At 41.1% G+C, this 14,678-nt stretch overlaps 2 protein-coding genes across 3 annotated transcripts in view; both read right to left on the reverse strand.

Moving 5' to 3' along the window:
• arhgap36 (Rho GTPase activating protein 36) overlaps window positions 1–5,901 on the reverse strand; it is a 75,500-nt gene extending 69,599 nt beyond the window's left edge. The window contains exon 1 of one of the 2 annotated variants that reach the window (XM_040031192.1): window positions 5,694–5,901. In XM_040031192.1, coding sequence (XP_039887126.1) covers window positions 5,694–5,711 — 18 coding nt within the window. In that variant the 5' untranslated portion in view covers window positions 5,712–5,901. The other variant, XM_040031314.1, reaches the window with a different exon arrangement.
• A 1,305-nt stretch (window positions 5,902–7,206) lies between these two features.
• Window positions 7,207–10,312, reverse strand: LOC120733828 (nuclear factor 7, ovary-like). The gene is made up of 2 exons (XM_040032315.1): window positions 9,582–10,312; window positions 7,207–9,522 (listed from the first exon to the last, which is right to left on the reverse strand). The coding sequence occupies exons 1-2, from the start codon at window positions 10,068–10,070 to the stop codon at window positions 8,848–8,850; spliced, it is 1,164 nt and encodes a 387-aa protein (XP_039888249.1). The 5' UTR covers window positions 10,071–10,312; the 3' UTR covers window positions 7,207–8,847.
• Window positions 10,313–14,678: the final 4,366 nt, after the last annotated feature.

Consider the following 14,678-nt stretch of genomic DNA (forward strand, 5'->3'; position numbering starts at 1 on the left):
ATGCCCAGTTAAATCATTAGTGGTATCACAGTAGCATGGGGCAAGCAGAACTCACTACCCCAAGTTGGAGGAGGAGCCCTGGCAAGTCTGGAATGAAAAGTTTGTTTTTGTTTGCTTTTTTTTTTTCAAAGTAATTAGTCAGAATTAAATTGCCTGAATAAATTGGTTGGGGACTGAACTTTGATTCCAAAACACAGTAGAGACTCTCATTTATCCCTTAAAGATGAAGCAAAATTCACCCGGCATTCAGACTTGCCTATATGGTTGTTGCCAGTTTATGTTATCCAGGTGACAGCTAATGTGCACCTTATCAAAAGAGAAAAGAAACTAAGGAGATGAGGAGAGGCCAAACTGTTGGAAGCCAGCTGTTAACGTCTTTCTTTAAAGGTGATCAAAGGATGACCGATAGCTAAACCATTCGTAACCTCTCAGCAGTCGATAAAGACAGTGGGAAAACGTCAGATATGAGACTATATCTTACAATAATCTTCAATAATTCACAAAAATCTGTTTCTCTGCTAGTTTGTTTCTTTGTCCCCCTACTGCTCCACCACAATCAGGAATTGAACATACAAACTTGGTACACAGGTACATCTAAGGCTCCTGAAAGTTTTTAACTACATCACATATTATTACATCATCAGGTTTCCTAGAAATCATGTGACAACCGGCTGAAATATCCCGTTTTTAACACCTATTGAAAGTATTGTAACATCCAGTTTATATCCACAAAAGTTTTGTTATACAAGACACCATGTTTCCTAGCAACTATCTAAAAATGACCCATTTTTTCCATTTATGCGTCTACAACACTTTATAAAAGTATTATATCATTTTTATTTTAGAACAACATTTATATCCACGAAACATCAATTATATGTGATAATTTCAGATGTCATCATGTTTTCTGACATCTACCTATAGCAACAGGCTAAAATCGCTTGTACTTTTAAATTTATATAAGCACCTTACAAACCCATCAAATTATTTTCATTTCACAACCAACAGCACTAAGAGGCCAAACAACACTCGCGCTTGTCTAATAAATTTACAGAGTACAGCGTAATACCGTAAAACTCTTGGCTGTAAATGTCAAAAACAGCCAAAAACACACCTGGTATGCATTGGTTAAAATGACATTTGGTAGGTGGGGGGAACACTAGGTGCAAGTTTAATGGTGCAGCATGAAAAAGTTCTCTCAACTTGTGAGTTCTAGTAGATTTGTTTTCAGTAGATTTGTGCAAAAAAGGCTTTGATCAGCTCACCTGCGCTGCTGTTGGTGCTCTGAAGGTTCACTGATCTTTATGGATTTAGCCAGCTGCAGCATATAAGCAGATGTTACACGAGCTGTTATGGTTGCTTTCCATGATGTCTGCCTTCAAAACACCAGCATTGCAGCTGCCAAGAGGCTAATGACCTCTGCATTACTGGGTTGCTACATCCATCTTTTCTATTGTTTGTCACTATTTGTCACTGCCCCCTTTATGCTTTCAATTTCATTTTCATGAGTTTACGCTTATATCAAGTGGTGTCCATTAGTCAGCAGGAAGCGCAATGCAGTGCACACATAGGTCTGAGAAAATACAAACAACACATAAAAACTACAGCAGGATAGGAGGTAAGTTTTGGTGATATAGTGAGGATAGTGAAGAGAGAGGAAAAGAGAGAGAGAAAGAAACAACAAAAAGGCCTAAAAGAGCCCAAACTGTTGCATTATTTAAAATACTCCAGAAATCCTTAAATTCTTACTCTGTCTTTGAATCTGAATGTTTTGTTTATGTATAGATAAGATTTTTTTCCTGATTAATTCTTGTGTTCTCTTCTCTAACACTTTTTCTTATCAACTCTGTTTTTCTTTAAATCTCTGTGGGTGATGTGCCTAAGGCTGTTATTGTAATCGAAAAAACTAAAAGCCTTAATGTCAACAGAGTAAGTCTGACTGAAGCACATGTGCTTAATATTTAAAATTTAAAAAGCTTACTGGAGTCGTTCAGCTTGCAGGCCAAAAGTCAGACCGAGAGTTGTCGCGTCAATTTTGCATGATAAAGTCAGACAGGAAGCACGGCGAGATAGCCATCGTTTCTGAACAAGTAGGAACTAAGAAGCGATGATGGTTGTGTGTGGTTGTGGTTGAATGCTGGTGTCAGCAAGAAAAGCTAGAAACAGCCATCTGCAGCCTGAGGTTCTTGTGCAACTTGATTATGAAGGCGTGGCTGCGCGTGCACTTGATTGATTGCAGTAAATGAGGGAGGTGTTTCCTCTTGAAATTCAAAAATCATTAAACAAAAATGGGGGAGGCAGGAAAACATATGGAGGCACATCTGGGGCACATTCGCAACTGAAATAGGTGTTTGCAGTGTTTTTAATACCTATAAACTTCAACCAAGGCTCCAAGGGTCAACTTTCCAATCCATGAATGACTGAAAATTTCAACCCAATTTCAGTTTAACAAGTATTTCTCCTCTATAACTGAAAGAAGGGCCGCAAGCTTCATTTTTCCATGTTATATTTCGATAAAATGCTTCTCGGACTGAGACTGCTTCCTAAACTGGTGAGCCAAATCCCCCCTAAACTCAGATTTAAGGTGAGCTCTGAGCAGCTATCAACTCCCTGCAGATAAGCTTCAACCTCTGAATGCGTGTCACTCGCCACAGCAACGCTCAGGCGTTCAAGAGAAATATCTCAGGCCACAGACTCATGAGAGGTGTTCACATTTTCATCTTATTGCAAAAACAAACACAAAAGACCCGATTTATCATTCAAGTATGAAGACATTAAGAGCAAAAATAAGAATCTTTCATACTCCAGACCATTTTTTTCTTTTTTTCTTTTTTTGTCCAAGATAATCAATCAAAACGTGTTAAACACAAATACTTTAGAACCTCAAAGGAAAACTCCAAATAGAATAAATGAAAGTTTTCTCTTTGCTTTTTAACCAAGTCAGCAACAGTTGCAAACCTTCACCAGCCTGATAACGAGCTTCTGCTTCTGACGAAGAAGTCAAAGCTACAGTTGACACGTGGGGCCAAATCCCCAACGCTTTAAAGGGATTTGGCCACTTTGTGGAGCTAATAACACGGCAGAGTGGGATTCACAAATCAAGAAGACAAGCACAAAATATGATTGAGCCGTGCACGTATCCGTGACTGGCGCGGCGGTGAAGCGAGTCAGAGGCAGATGGGGTAACGACAGGCAGACAGGCTATGCTAGTAGGGAAACGAGAGATGGCAGATGGACAGATGCAGATATGCTAGTGTGAGAGGGAAGTGATGCAGCTGTCTGGTAATGTCTGAGAGGCAGGAAAAGCAGGCATGGAGAAATATATTTGCACTATTAACTTTTAAGATTTAGCTGGACCTGGTTTTTGCCCGCTGAAGCCAAGTGATGCTCCAAAGCAGATGGCAGAGGCCCTCGGTTTTCAAGTCGTAAAGAAATGATCAATGATCATTTCGCCCACGCTCTCGCAATTCACACATCTGCAGTTTCGTAATCGCCACTGAAATCAGTGCAGCTCAAACTCTCTTTTGCAGTCAGAGGCACTTTGGCAGGTTTGCGCTTCTGGTTTGGCAGTTTTTATCTTTCTCCTTGTTGCTCCAGTTAAATTTAAGGCAAGTCAAAACTCTGTGTAATCTGGAGTATTTCGCCAAACGCTGAAACCATCAACATTTTATCTTGTGGGAGAAAAACAAGATATGAGTGTTTTTCCAGTCTTCGAGCTGAGAGGCATTGATGTGAAGCAACACTGATAAAAAAAAAAAAAAAAAATGAACAACAAACAAACCCAAACATCTTAAACTACTGATTGTGAACCAGTGATCCAACCAGTGATCCAACCAGTGATCCCAATCTGAATATGATGCCAACTCCTCGGTTTGGTGTTAAAGTGAAATACGTTATGGCAATTGGAGCAGCATAACAGAAATGAAAAAAGTCACCTGCACCATGTCTTCTTTCAGCTCAGCATGAGTCTGTACTGCAAAGCACTGCTACTTAACTACGTATGTTTCTCCCCCACCTGCTCCAGGTTCAGAGCCTGGGTCAATACCCTGTGCTCCTTTGGATGACCTTGAGTTATTCCCTGGCAGTTTTTGAGGGGTAAAAGTGTATGCCGCCTTGCTGGGGGAGGCTGCAAACACTGGGGAGTGACATTGCCATTCAGGATGGCTGAGCACGGTCTGCGCAATGGTTAAGGGATTGGTGCATGTTACAGTAACATCTGCATGACTGCAAAGACCTGAGGGTAACCCCAGCAAGTCATCACATATTAATGAAATGATTGCTCGCGTCACCTGTTAAGTAGTTTTAATGTGTTATTTACAAAATACAAGCTGTGAGTCGGAGTCTCCATGGTGATGTTTGCAGATTACATTATGGTCTGTAGTGAGAGAAGGTGGATGAGTTTAAATAGCTGGGGTCAACCACCCAAAGCAACAGACAGTGCACAAGAGAGAGGAAGGAGAGAGCAGGCAGGGTGGAGTGGGTGAAGACGAGTGTCGGGAGTGACTTGTAAGATAGTGGACATATTGGACAAAGGATGCAAAGTATCCAAAATAAGAAGAAGAAGAAGAAGAAGAAGAAGAAGAAAAATGACCTTCTGGGGAATATATGTAGCTCTTTATGTGCTAAATACTTCACTTTGTAAAGCTGTTTGCGTACTTTTTCAAGTATCTATTTACTTCTGGTCAGGGAGCATACACATACACAGACTATTACATCATCATTATATTAAAGTTATGAGTCACAAAGACATATTAATGACCTGAAAGATACTAAAAAGTCCATAGTGCTGACCAACTGAGGATATTGATGCTGATTGTGCTTTGCTGCTATTAAGTTTCCTTAAACTAAAACACGCTGCTGTGCCATTAATTATCCTAATCTGAACCAAGTCGCACTGCATTACACAGAGTTGTAGCAGGCTGCAGGATGCCTGCAGTGACTAAAATGTTTGTGTTGCACTGTGTGAAAGAAAAATGTAACGACCGGGATGAATGAAATAAAGCACTTTGTACTTAAGCATGCAGGATTGCATAACTAATAGTAAATAATTAGGTGGACGTATCAGGAAAAAGATAATCAACCACTTGATACATGCATGGAGGTCAAAGTAGACATTTAAACATTAAAGTAACGTCATAAAAATATTTTGCCTTTATTGTCTGCAGTGACATAACATGACATATTTTCCTTGTCATGCCACTGAGACTGTTTTTCTCTGCTTGTAGAACAGATAATGAAGGCTTATTTTAGTCGAAGAGCTAAGGAACAACAGATTTAATTATTAATTTTTTAAAACCACAGCTATGAAACTGACAGAGGTGGAGACTTCATGCATTTCCAAAATTTTCAGGCCAAGAAAGAAACATTTCACAAATGAATAATTTTACAGGAATGATGGATTTGGGCGTTACTGCAAGGGAGAAATATTTGGGAATGCTGGAAGAACAAGTTCAGCCGAGTGTAATGACAGCGCAATAACAACACAGATGATAAAGAAGGAGCAGCAGCAGCAGGGGGAGGGGGCATGTGATCGATTAAAAAAACAAAACAACTAAAAGGCCTTCAACAATGCTCTCTAATCTCTGACTGCACATCTTGCTCCTTTACAGCTGCACCATGCAAAGAGGAGTTTAAAAGGTGAGTGCCTGCAGCAAACACACACACAGTTAAAGAGGTCCATGTGCGTTACCTACCACATAGTAGAAATGCATGTCTGCGCGCACAGGTCGGTCTCATAAGTGCTGGAAGCGTGCAGGTGAGCGGCGTTCATCCAGCAGCGGCATTAGCCAGCAGTGCGCGTCTGTCCCAGGTACAGATACTCCAAACTGGATGCTTCTGCTCCCTTTCCTCTTTCCCAATGTTGCTCCTGACCCCTCTCTCTTTCTCTCTTCCCTCCTGCACTTGACGTTTACTCCTCCTCCTCCTTGTTTTTCTCCTCCCCACATGACTTCAGTGCCTCCCCCCTCTCTCTTTCTCTCTCTTTCTTTTTTGGTTCCACTTCCTCTCTTTTCTTTTTTTTCTTTCCTCGCTTTTCCAGTGTAATTACTTCCCCGCCCCCAATCCACCACCTTTACTTTCTATCTTTCTTTTTTCCAGCATCATTATTTGATTTTCTTTTTCAGATCATGTGTCATTTTTTTTTAACAGTTTTGTAAATGTTTTAGTCAGTAAAGCAGGGGGAGAAGTCGCTCTGTCTCTCTGGGCGTCTCTGTGCTGATTGCAGATTGGTGTCAGTTCTTCCTGTGTGTGTGTGTGTGTGTGTGTGTGTGTGTGTGTGTGTGTGTGTGTGTGTCATAGATAACACGGCGTGCTCTCCGCTGTCAGAAACAGGAAGAATGGAGCTCTGTAGTTTGGCCCTGATGAGAGAGCCTTCCCCTCCGTGTGTGTGCGCACTGGCGAGCCTATCCTTGTGAGGACCGCACTGAGTGTTTTTGACCGTGGAGGTGAGGACAGTTTGTGGGACATCTTCAAAGGCCCACCTCCTACATCATTCCCTCTCTCACCTGAAGAACGCTGGGAGCACTGTGAGAAAGGATACTCCATGGATCTACCTCAACGACCGACCACAGTATGTGATAACTCAGGGCTGTGTGTCGGGCAGGGTCGTCTGCAGTACGGTCATTCCTGTTGGAAAACAGAGAGTCGGCAGGTCTTTTCTTCCTACTGCTGTCAGACTCCACAAGAAAAAGTTTGCAGTTGAGCAAACACACACATCCACACATGTGCAATAAAACTAAGTGTATTTTTTTCTGACAGTGTAGTATTTTATTATATTGTATATAGTATGTTATTCTTTTTCCTATTCCACTGTTTTTCTTTAATTTTGCTGCTATAACTTTGCACTGTCTACTTTCTGCTGTGACACAACAATTTTCCCACGTGTTTGACTAATAAAGGTTTATCTATCTATGTATCTATTTTAAAAAACACATCTTTAGAAAGTAAAGAGAGTATTTCTCTGTATTTGAATTAAAAAGGGAAAATGTGCTAAAATCAAATCTAATTGAAGTAAAATTACATAAAGATTCTAGATTCTTTATGTCATGTGCATAGTCATACGAGTACAACACAAAGTGAAATGTGTCCTGAACTGCTCCTTTGACTGTGCAAAAAAAGACACTAATACAATAAGTAAATTAAATTTTAAAAAAATGACATTTTAAATTTAAAATCCTAAAATGTACATTGTGCGAGTGGAATGTTAAAGTGTCTTGTGCCATGTTAGCACAGCAATGTGTTGACAGCACCCTCTCCACTGGAGCTCTGTTGATGATAAGAAGCTTGTACACTTGGTGCTTACTCCTTCTGAAGTCCACCACCAGCTCCTTGGTCTTGCAGACATTCAGCTGTTGTCCTGACACCACGATGCCAGGTTCTTCACCTCGTCCATGTAGGCCGCCTCACAACAATATGGCTCCCCTCGTGGCAGACATGTTTGCGACATGCTCCCGACACCAACTTTATTAATTTTTTATTCTAGTGTTAATGAGTGTGGCACGCAAGACCAAAGCACGGCACGAGAGGCAGGCTACATGCTTAACTAAAGACTAGAGCCACATGACCACACGACACCACACCCTGGATCCACACCTGGAGCCAATGAAGCTGGCTGCATATAAGACCAGCACACACAACTAACCTTCCCCAGATTGTTTGCTAACCAGTTGATTCCACAGATACTTTACTCCTCTGCTATTTAAAATATTTTGCACATAAGGATGCTGGCACCGTTTTTACTCACACCTGCCTGCCTCCCCTACCTCCTCTGGATCTCTGGACCATTCTCACCTTCAAACTCACCCGGACCTCCACAGTCTTGCTTCCCCCCCCTCCCGTGTGCCTCTGTCTGCAACCAATTCCACTGCCCACCAGCTTGCAAACTCCTGTTTCCCCCGGTCCCCCATGCTCCTAGCTTCCAGACTCCAGAAGACAGAAGCCAGGATGTAGGACCCAAATGCAGGTCTCGGAGACTGAATGACAAACTAAAGGCAGCAGCTTTATTGCTGGAGAAAAACTTTAACATGAAATACAGGAAAGCTAAACTAGACACACAAACACCAAACTCAAACTAGAAAACTGGGAAACTAGAAACACGGAGGGAAAACGCAGCACGGTGAGGGTACAATGCGACAACAGTGATGAACCATGATGAACTCAAAGATGAATAATAATACAAAACACTGGGTCACCGAAACAGGACCGTGACACAACTAGTTTATTTTATTACAGCAGTTTGATTTTTAAACATGATTCATTATTTCAACAATATATTTATTGTTGTCATAAACAGACAAGAAGACAACAACAAACTGCTCCACCCATTCAACACATGTCAGTCCAAACTAAATCATCTCCATTTACACACATCAAATAGAAACTTGAATCACTTGTAATGATTAGAGATCTGATAGAATTTCAAATCTAGTTTGGGGAGTCATTCAATGAGAAGCAGTGAAATGATTTCCCATGTGAAAAGGTGGACAGCAGAAACAGAAAGAAACAGTGAAACAAAGAGCTTTGGAACAACGAGGCAGCAGGAGGACAGCTGCAGTTTAACAGCTTCGAATCACTGACAGGAAACAACATTAGGAATATCATCATCCTCAACTCATCTGCTCCACTGACACTGACACCTTCATCGGACCCACCTTCACTTTACCAGCCACAGTTTCAATATATGGAAAAATCCTTTGACTGAAAGTGTGTGTGAAGGTGTGTATGTGTGTGTTAGTATCAGGATCAGAGAACGACAGCTTTCCTCTGCTCCAGTCCAGATTCACTCTGATCCTCTGGGGATTCTTTTCTACTGAGAGAACCGTCTCTGCTGATGGAGACGATGCTGAGTATTCACCTCGATAGAACCAAATTATCCATAATCCAGAGTCTATGTCTCCCTTCCTCTTCACAGACTCTTCTGACACTACCCAGTATCCACCCTGTACTCTCTCCAACCTCAACATCCCAGCTGTGAGTCCCTGAGTTAAAGCCCTCCGAGCCAAGGACAGAGCAGGAGTAATCAAACCTCTCTGGATTATCGGGAAGCTGCTGCCTCTCTCCTCCTCGTCTCACACTGGTCACATCTTCAGACAGGATGAGTTCTGGATGAGCAGTGCTTGGGTCCAGAATGATAGGAGTGTAGGAGACCACGTCCTTCATGTTGTTCCAGATGTTGAAGGTCAGGTTGCCCAGGTGTTTGGCCTGGTCTATCAGAGCTCCTGAGGGTAGCTGTGGATCATCCAGCAGGGGGCAGCGCTGGACTCTTTCCACTGCAGTCTTGTAGCTGCACAGAAATGAGATGTCTTCAGCTCTCAGCTCCTCCTCTGTGGCTCTGATTGTGTCTGAAAGAGCTGCTATGTCTCTGCTCAGAGCCTCCATCTTCTCCTTCATCATCCCACTCTTCTGCTCCTCTTCCTCCCTCAGTGCATCCAGCCTGGCCTCCTCTTCCTCTACTAGAAACAGGTGAAGCTTCTTAAACTTCTCCTTAATCTGCCTCTCTGTGTGTCGGGCCTGGACTTTAACCCTCTGATGGTCATAGTCAAAAAAGGGACCCTTTGGGACCCAAACCCTTTTTTGACTATGACCATCAGAGGGTTAATGTGTTCTGCTGTTTGATCAAACTTCCCTTGAACTTCTTCACAAACCTTTAATTTCTTCTTTAAGGGCTCCAAAGTTTCCTGAAGTTCCTTCTTGTGTTGTCGTGCAGCTTCATCAATGGGTCTGAATCTGTGGTTGGTGTGTTTTTCGGAGTCTCTGCAGACGACACACACTGGCTGCTGATGGTCCAGACAGAAGAGTTTGAGTTTCTCAGAGTGCAGACTGCAGAGAGCCTCTGAAGCTCTCCGATCTCTCTCCTGTAAGAATGACTCACACAGGTTCTTTAAAGCTCGGTTTAAAGGAGGATCATACACTGATATTTTCTTACAAAATGGACACTCATGTATTGGTCTCTCTCTCCACCATCTCTTCAGACAGTCTTTACAGAAGCTGTGGCTGCATGACAGAAGAACAGGATCTCTGAAGACCTCCTGACAGACTGGACAGCAGAGATCCTCCTCTGATCTGGAAGCCATGAAGTCTGTGAGTGAAGCTGAAAACAGCAGACAGGAAGTACAGTCAGTCCCGGCTCCCTCCCTCCTCTGGTAACTTCACTGAAACTTCCTTTGAGTCGTGTTTTTGGTCAAACTCAAATTCAGTGTGTGGCGCGTCAGCAGCTCGAGGCAGCAGTGTTGGAGTTTTCCACTTTTCTCTCCTGTAGCTGGACTCACTCAGATCAGAGGAAGCTGCTAGTTCGGTCCATACTTAGTCGGATCCTCTGTGCCAGTGGCGGCTCCTGAAAAAAATCTCAGGGGGGGCAATTTTTATGATATCGACTAAAATGACCCATTTAATGAGTACATCAAACAACACAATTTTAATTTGTTGCTAGGTGATTAACTCATACAGTGATACCTCATGCCCACTAGATGGCAACACACAACAGAAAGCTTTCCTCTAGCTACATAAGTTACAGGTAGAAAGCGAAAGAAATTAGCATCCAGTAGCCTTTAAGCAAAAATGAATGTGTCCACTTACTCATTACTTAGGCTACATCAATCCAATGTTGTGTGGTGTAATCAAGCAACAATATAAAGCCGGCTGCATCATATAAATCAATATGCACAGCCTGTCAGCCACGACTTGCGCTGGAACCAACTCCGACAAAAAGTCCTGTTGTATGCTTTTGACTTCTCCTTCGTTGCCTGGGTTAGTTGAATTTCGGGCTTGTCAGGTCCCAACTCTTTAACTTGCAGTTTTTCTGCCATTGTCCTTCTGGCAAAAGGGTAGGTTAGAAGCGATCTAACCGAATTTGGGGGAGGCTGTGCCTCAACCGTTAACAATACCGCTGCCATCGTCTCTCTCTGACCTTATAGCTCACTTAGGCTACTGACTGAGGTAAAATTCTAGAACAGCAAATCTTCGCGCGTTTTCTGCAGGGGCGCAATTTTAAGCGCCCCCAAACCATTTAATTCAGCAACGCTGATAGGTCAAATATTTATTATTTTCCCCTGGCAACCATTTAATGATAGGCTATTTCGCTGCATATCAAGGGCGCTTTGACGAGCGCCCCAGAAGAAGAAAAACACCGTTTGTTGGTTGAACTTTAATGAGTCAGCTGGTGAAAATGTTAAAATACGCCTGGCTGTATATGGGCACACACATAGTAAAACTATCATTGATGAATTTTTTAAAAATATATATTTTTACTCCTCCACATTTGGGGGGGCGGAGCCCGAGCGCCCCCTATGGGCCAGCCGCCACTGCTCTGTGCGTCTCTTTTTGCTGAGGAAGAAGAACAATCTGTTTCCTAGTTCGCTTCACGCAAGTTAGATAAGGAGAAAAATGTTGCTTCACTTGTAATGCTTCATTCCAGATGTCAAATGTCATCCTGCCATTTGCTAAAAAGCTGTAAAACAGGTTTTCCTCCATTTCAGTTGGACAGGTCACAAAATGAAAACTTTTCTAAAACTTATAGCCGCTACATCACACATAAACGAGAATGTGTTTCATTCCAGAGATCAGTTGTTTACCTGCCAGCAACTGTAAAACAGGTCACAGTAGTCGCACAGGTCCCTCAGCGGTGCAGCTGTTTGACATGCTCTATTTTAGTCTTTGTTCTGGTTATTTGTTAGGTTCCCCAGCAGCGAGAGCGTAATGCATTCACACTGTCATGGGCCTGGGTCCCCAGACCAAGGGCTCATGTGTTTTTGTGGACTTGTTTATTTTTTTGAGCTGTCATGTTGATGTCCCTCTTTTCCCCTTTTACTGGTGTGTGTGTATGTGTGTGCAGAAAGTGGCCACACAAGGCAGAGCAGAGGGGGATGCAATCAGGTTCGAGTACACTGTTATGAGTAACCACTTTACCATGCCAGCTTAACACACAGGACTTCCATTCATTTATTAGCCCAACCTTAAACCCAGTCTTCATTCTAAAAGAGATTTATATTCTTTGTTGTTGCTGCTTGTCTCCAGATGTGATCACTTTCATGCAAAAGTTTTCATGCAAAGAACGTGAACCTAAAACGTATCATTAATGATTTCATTTAAAGAAAACAATAAATCAGTTACATAAAATGAATCTCAGTAACATTTCAACACAAAAAATGTACAAATGTATGTTTGTAAATTGTATGTTTATGTATATACGATGTATATTTTTATGTATAAATGTACTGATATACAACTCCATTGATTTATTTTAAATACAATTAATAATAAATGTAATAATACAATTTAATTACATATACTAAGAAAGAATTACGTTTTTGCTACTTTATTCTTTAAATCTGAGCTCGAAACACTGGGGCAGCTTAGAACTGTAGACTGCACTTATCTGGTTTAACCACTAGATGGCTCTAGACTACAACAAGTAAACAGCAGTGCTACGATGGGGAGTGTGTGCCTAAATTGGAAGGTTGCTGTGAAGTTTTCATCGGTATGAACCAGCCGTGACGGCCCATTTGAATCCGCACAGAAACTTGTACTTTTCTTAGGACAACTAATGTCAGCTACTGGTCTTAGTTTTAATCCTTTAAACGAGTCATAAAGCTCCTGGACCCTAAAGGAAATGCCCATGCAATGTTTAGACTCTAATTGGTTCTTACAAAGATAGCAATATCAGCGGCAGAGGAAGGTAATTAGGCAAGATTGCCTTTGGAGTGAACACTGCCTCTCGTAGTGGAGCTAATTATGAAAACAACCTGCAGCTACAACTGCTTTCACATCCTCGATGGAAACTCAAGTTAAGACTCACCCCAGGCTACAAACCTGCGTGCTGAACCAAAAGCATCTGAGGCGCTGATCGGGATTTACATGTCAAAGGAAGGAGTCAGTCAAAAATCCTCCAAATCAACTTCAAAGATTACAAATCTTTGATCAACATATCAAGTGTTAAGGGTTTTTTCCTTTTCATCAACAGACAATTAATCACAATTAATTTGCTGTTGCTCTTTTTTCTCTAGGATCCAACAGGATTTATCAGTTTGATTTTAATCAGTTGTTATGAAACCAAAAGACGGAAAGGTCTATCTGATGTTAACATGTAGACTTTTGTTATTCTCACTGCTTTCTTACACGTGTTTTGTAAAGACTACTTAAATTCTAGCCTTCTTTTCTGGTCAGATCTACCCAGAGAGGCTGAAAATCAAAATGGCTTTACTAGATGATGAAAACTTTCATTTAATGCTTTCCTACACTTCAGTGGATTCAGTGTCTGTAACCTAAGCTAACCTAAATGTTAAAGGAAGACTTAGGCAGCAACAAGATGGCAGTTTTTTTTATTTATTGAATACTTTAAATAGTTGGATACTTTTTCTCTATAAAATCATGATGCACTGTTAGCTGCAGTCCTCCTGACAATAATCAATGTAGAAGTAACAAATCTATTGATTTCTTTTTTAGTATCACTCCAGGACAGGACGTTTTTAATTTTGTCAATATAAAAATTTAATAGAAGGCAAGCCTAGAGATGTAGTTGAGCATGACTATGAGGTTTTTCCTATTAGCACAGAGGACAAGGTAATGTCATCTGGGATAAGAAGTTGGAGTTTAGGTTTATTTTCCTTTGGTTTTATGACAGCCGGAGAGCAATTCTTTTTGGTGTCACACCAGGATGCGCAATCTGACAAACATGTGGAGCTACATGCTAGGTTGACAAAGGAGCAGTCAAATGTAGCTTTTAAAAAAAGTAGCATTAATTAATTAGTATTTTGAGGCCTTTCACAGTATCATAAACCAACTGATTTTTGTCATCAGACTATGAAGTTGGAAATCATTTGCAAAGCCATAAATGTAGTATTTTTAGAATCCTGCCTCGTAACGTTTCGGCCTTAGCAAAGAACCCCGAGGAACTCCATACTTTTTTACCAGTTTACCATTTAATACTGTATTTTCATGATGTGCAGGTATATAGAGGTACTTCATGCCTTCCTTTTCCTTGGCCATCCATATTGTATTTGCCAATATATACACAATGAGCAGAATATGGGGAAAATAAAGGCACAAGCAAGGCCTTAATGATAATGATTACCTATTAACATTTATATATTTTTAAAGGTATATAAGTCAAATCAAGTTTATGGGTTTCTAAATCAGTAAGAAGCAAAATCCAGTCTGTTTTAATATAATTAAAAGTGTCCTGTTATGTAAGAACGTTATTTTCTCCCTAAAACAGCTTCTGCTTCATAAACACACATAGTAATTAAATACCCTATATAAGTAGCTAATGATTAAACTTTGGATCAGAAGGCTCTATTTCCCGTGTGGTGCTTCACTGTGTAGACAGAAACAACCAATTAACAGAAGAGCTGGTGCTCCAGCAGACACAGCTCAGAGATATGAGAGTGTAACCTTGAAAGCTACTACAGCAGGAGGGAAAGCATACAAACAACACAGTTTTTTTTAAGCAAGAAAAATAATTTATTTATAATGATATAATAATAATTTCATCACATTGGCATTGCAGAGCTGCAGAAGGAAGCGTTTGTGTGAGACGCCACCTCGCAGCAACAGATTACACCATTGGATGGGGCAAGAAAACAGGGGTTATTCAATACATACATGGAATATTCCTTTAAATATGTATTTTTCAACGAGGAATAACAAAAATAGAATAATTCCAATATCTCTGTCTGTCTCTCTTT

Source organism: Simochromis diagramma, unplaced genomic scaffold (assembly GCF_900408965.1).
Source record: "Simochromis diagramma unplaced genomic scaffold, fSimDia1.1 OVJJ01000382.1, whole genome shotgun sequence".
Classification (NCBI taxonomy): Eukaryota; Metazoa; Chordata; class Actinopteri; order Cichliformes; family Cichlidae; genus Simochromis; species Simochromis diagramma.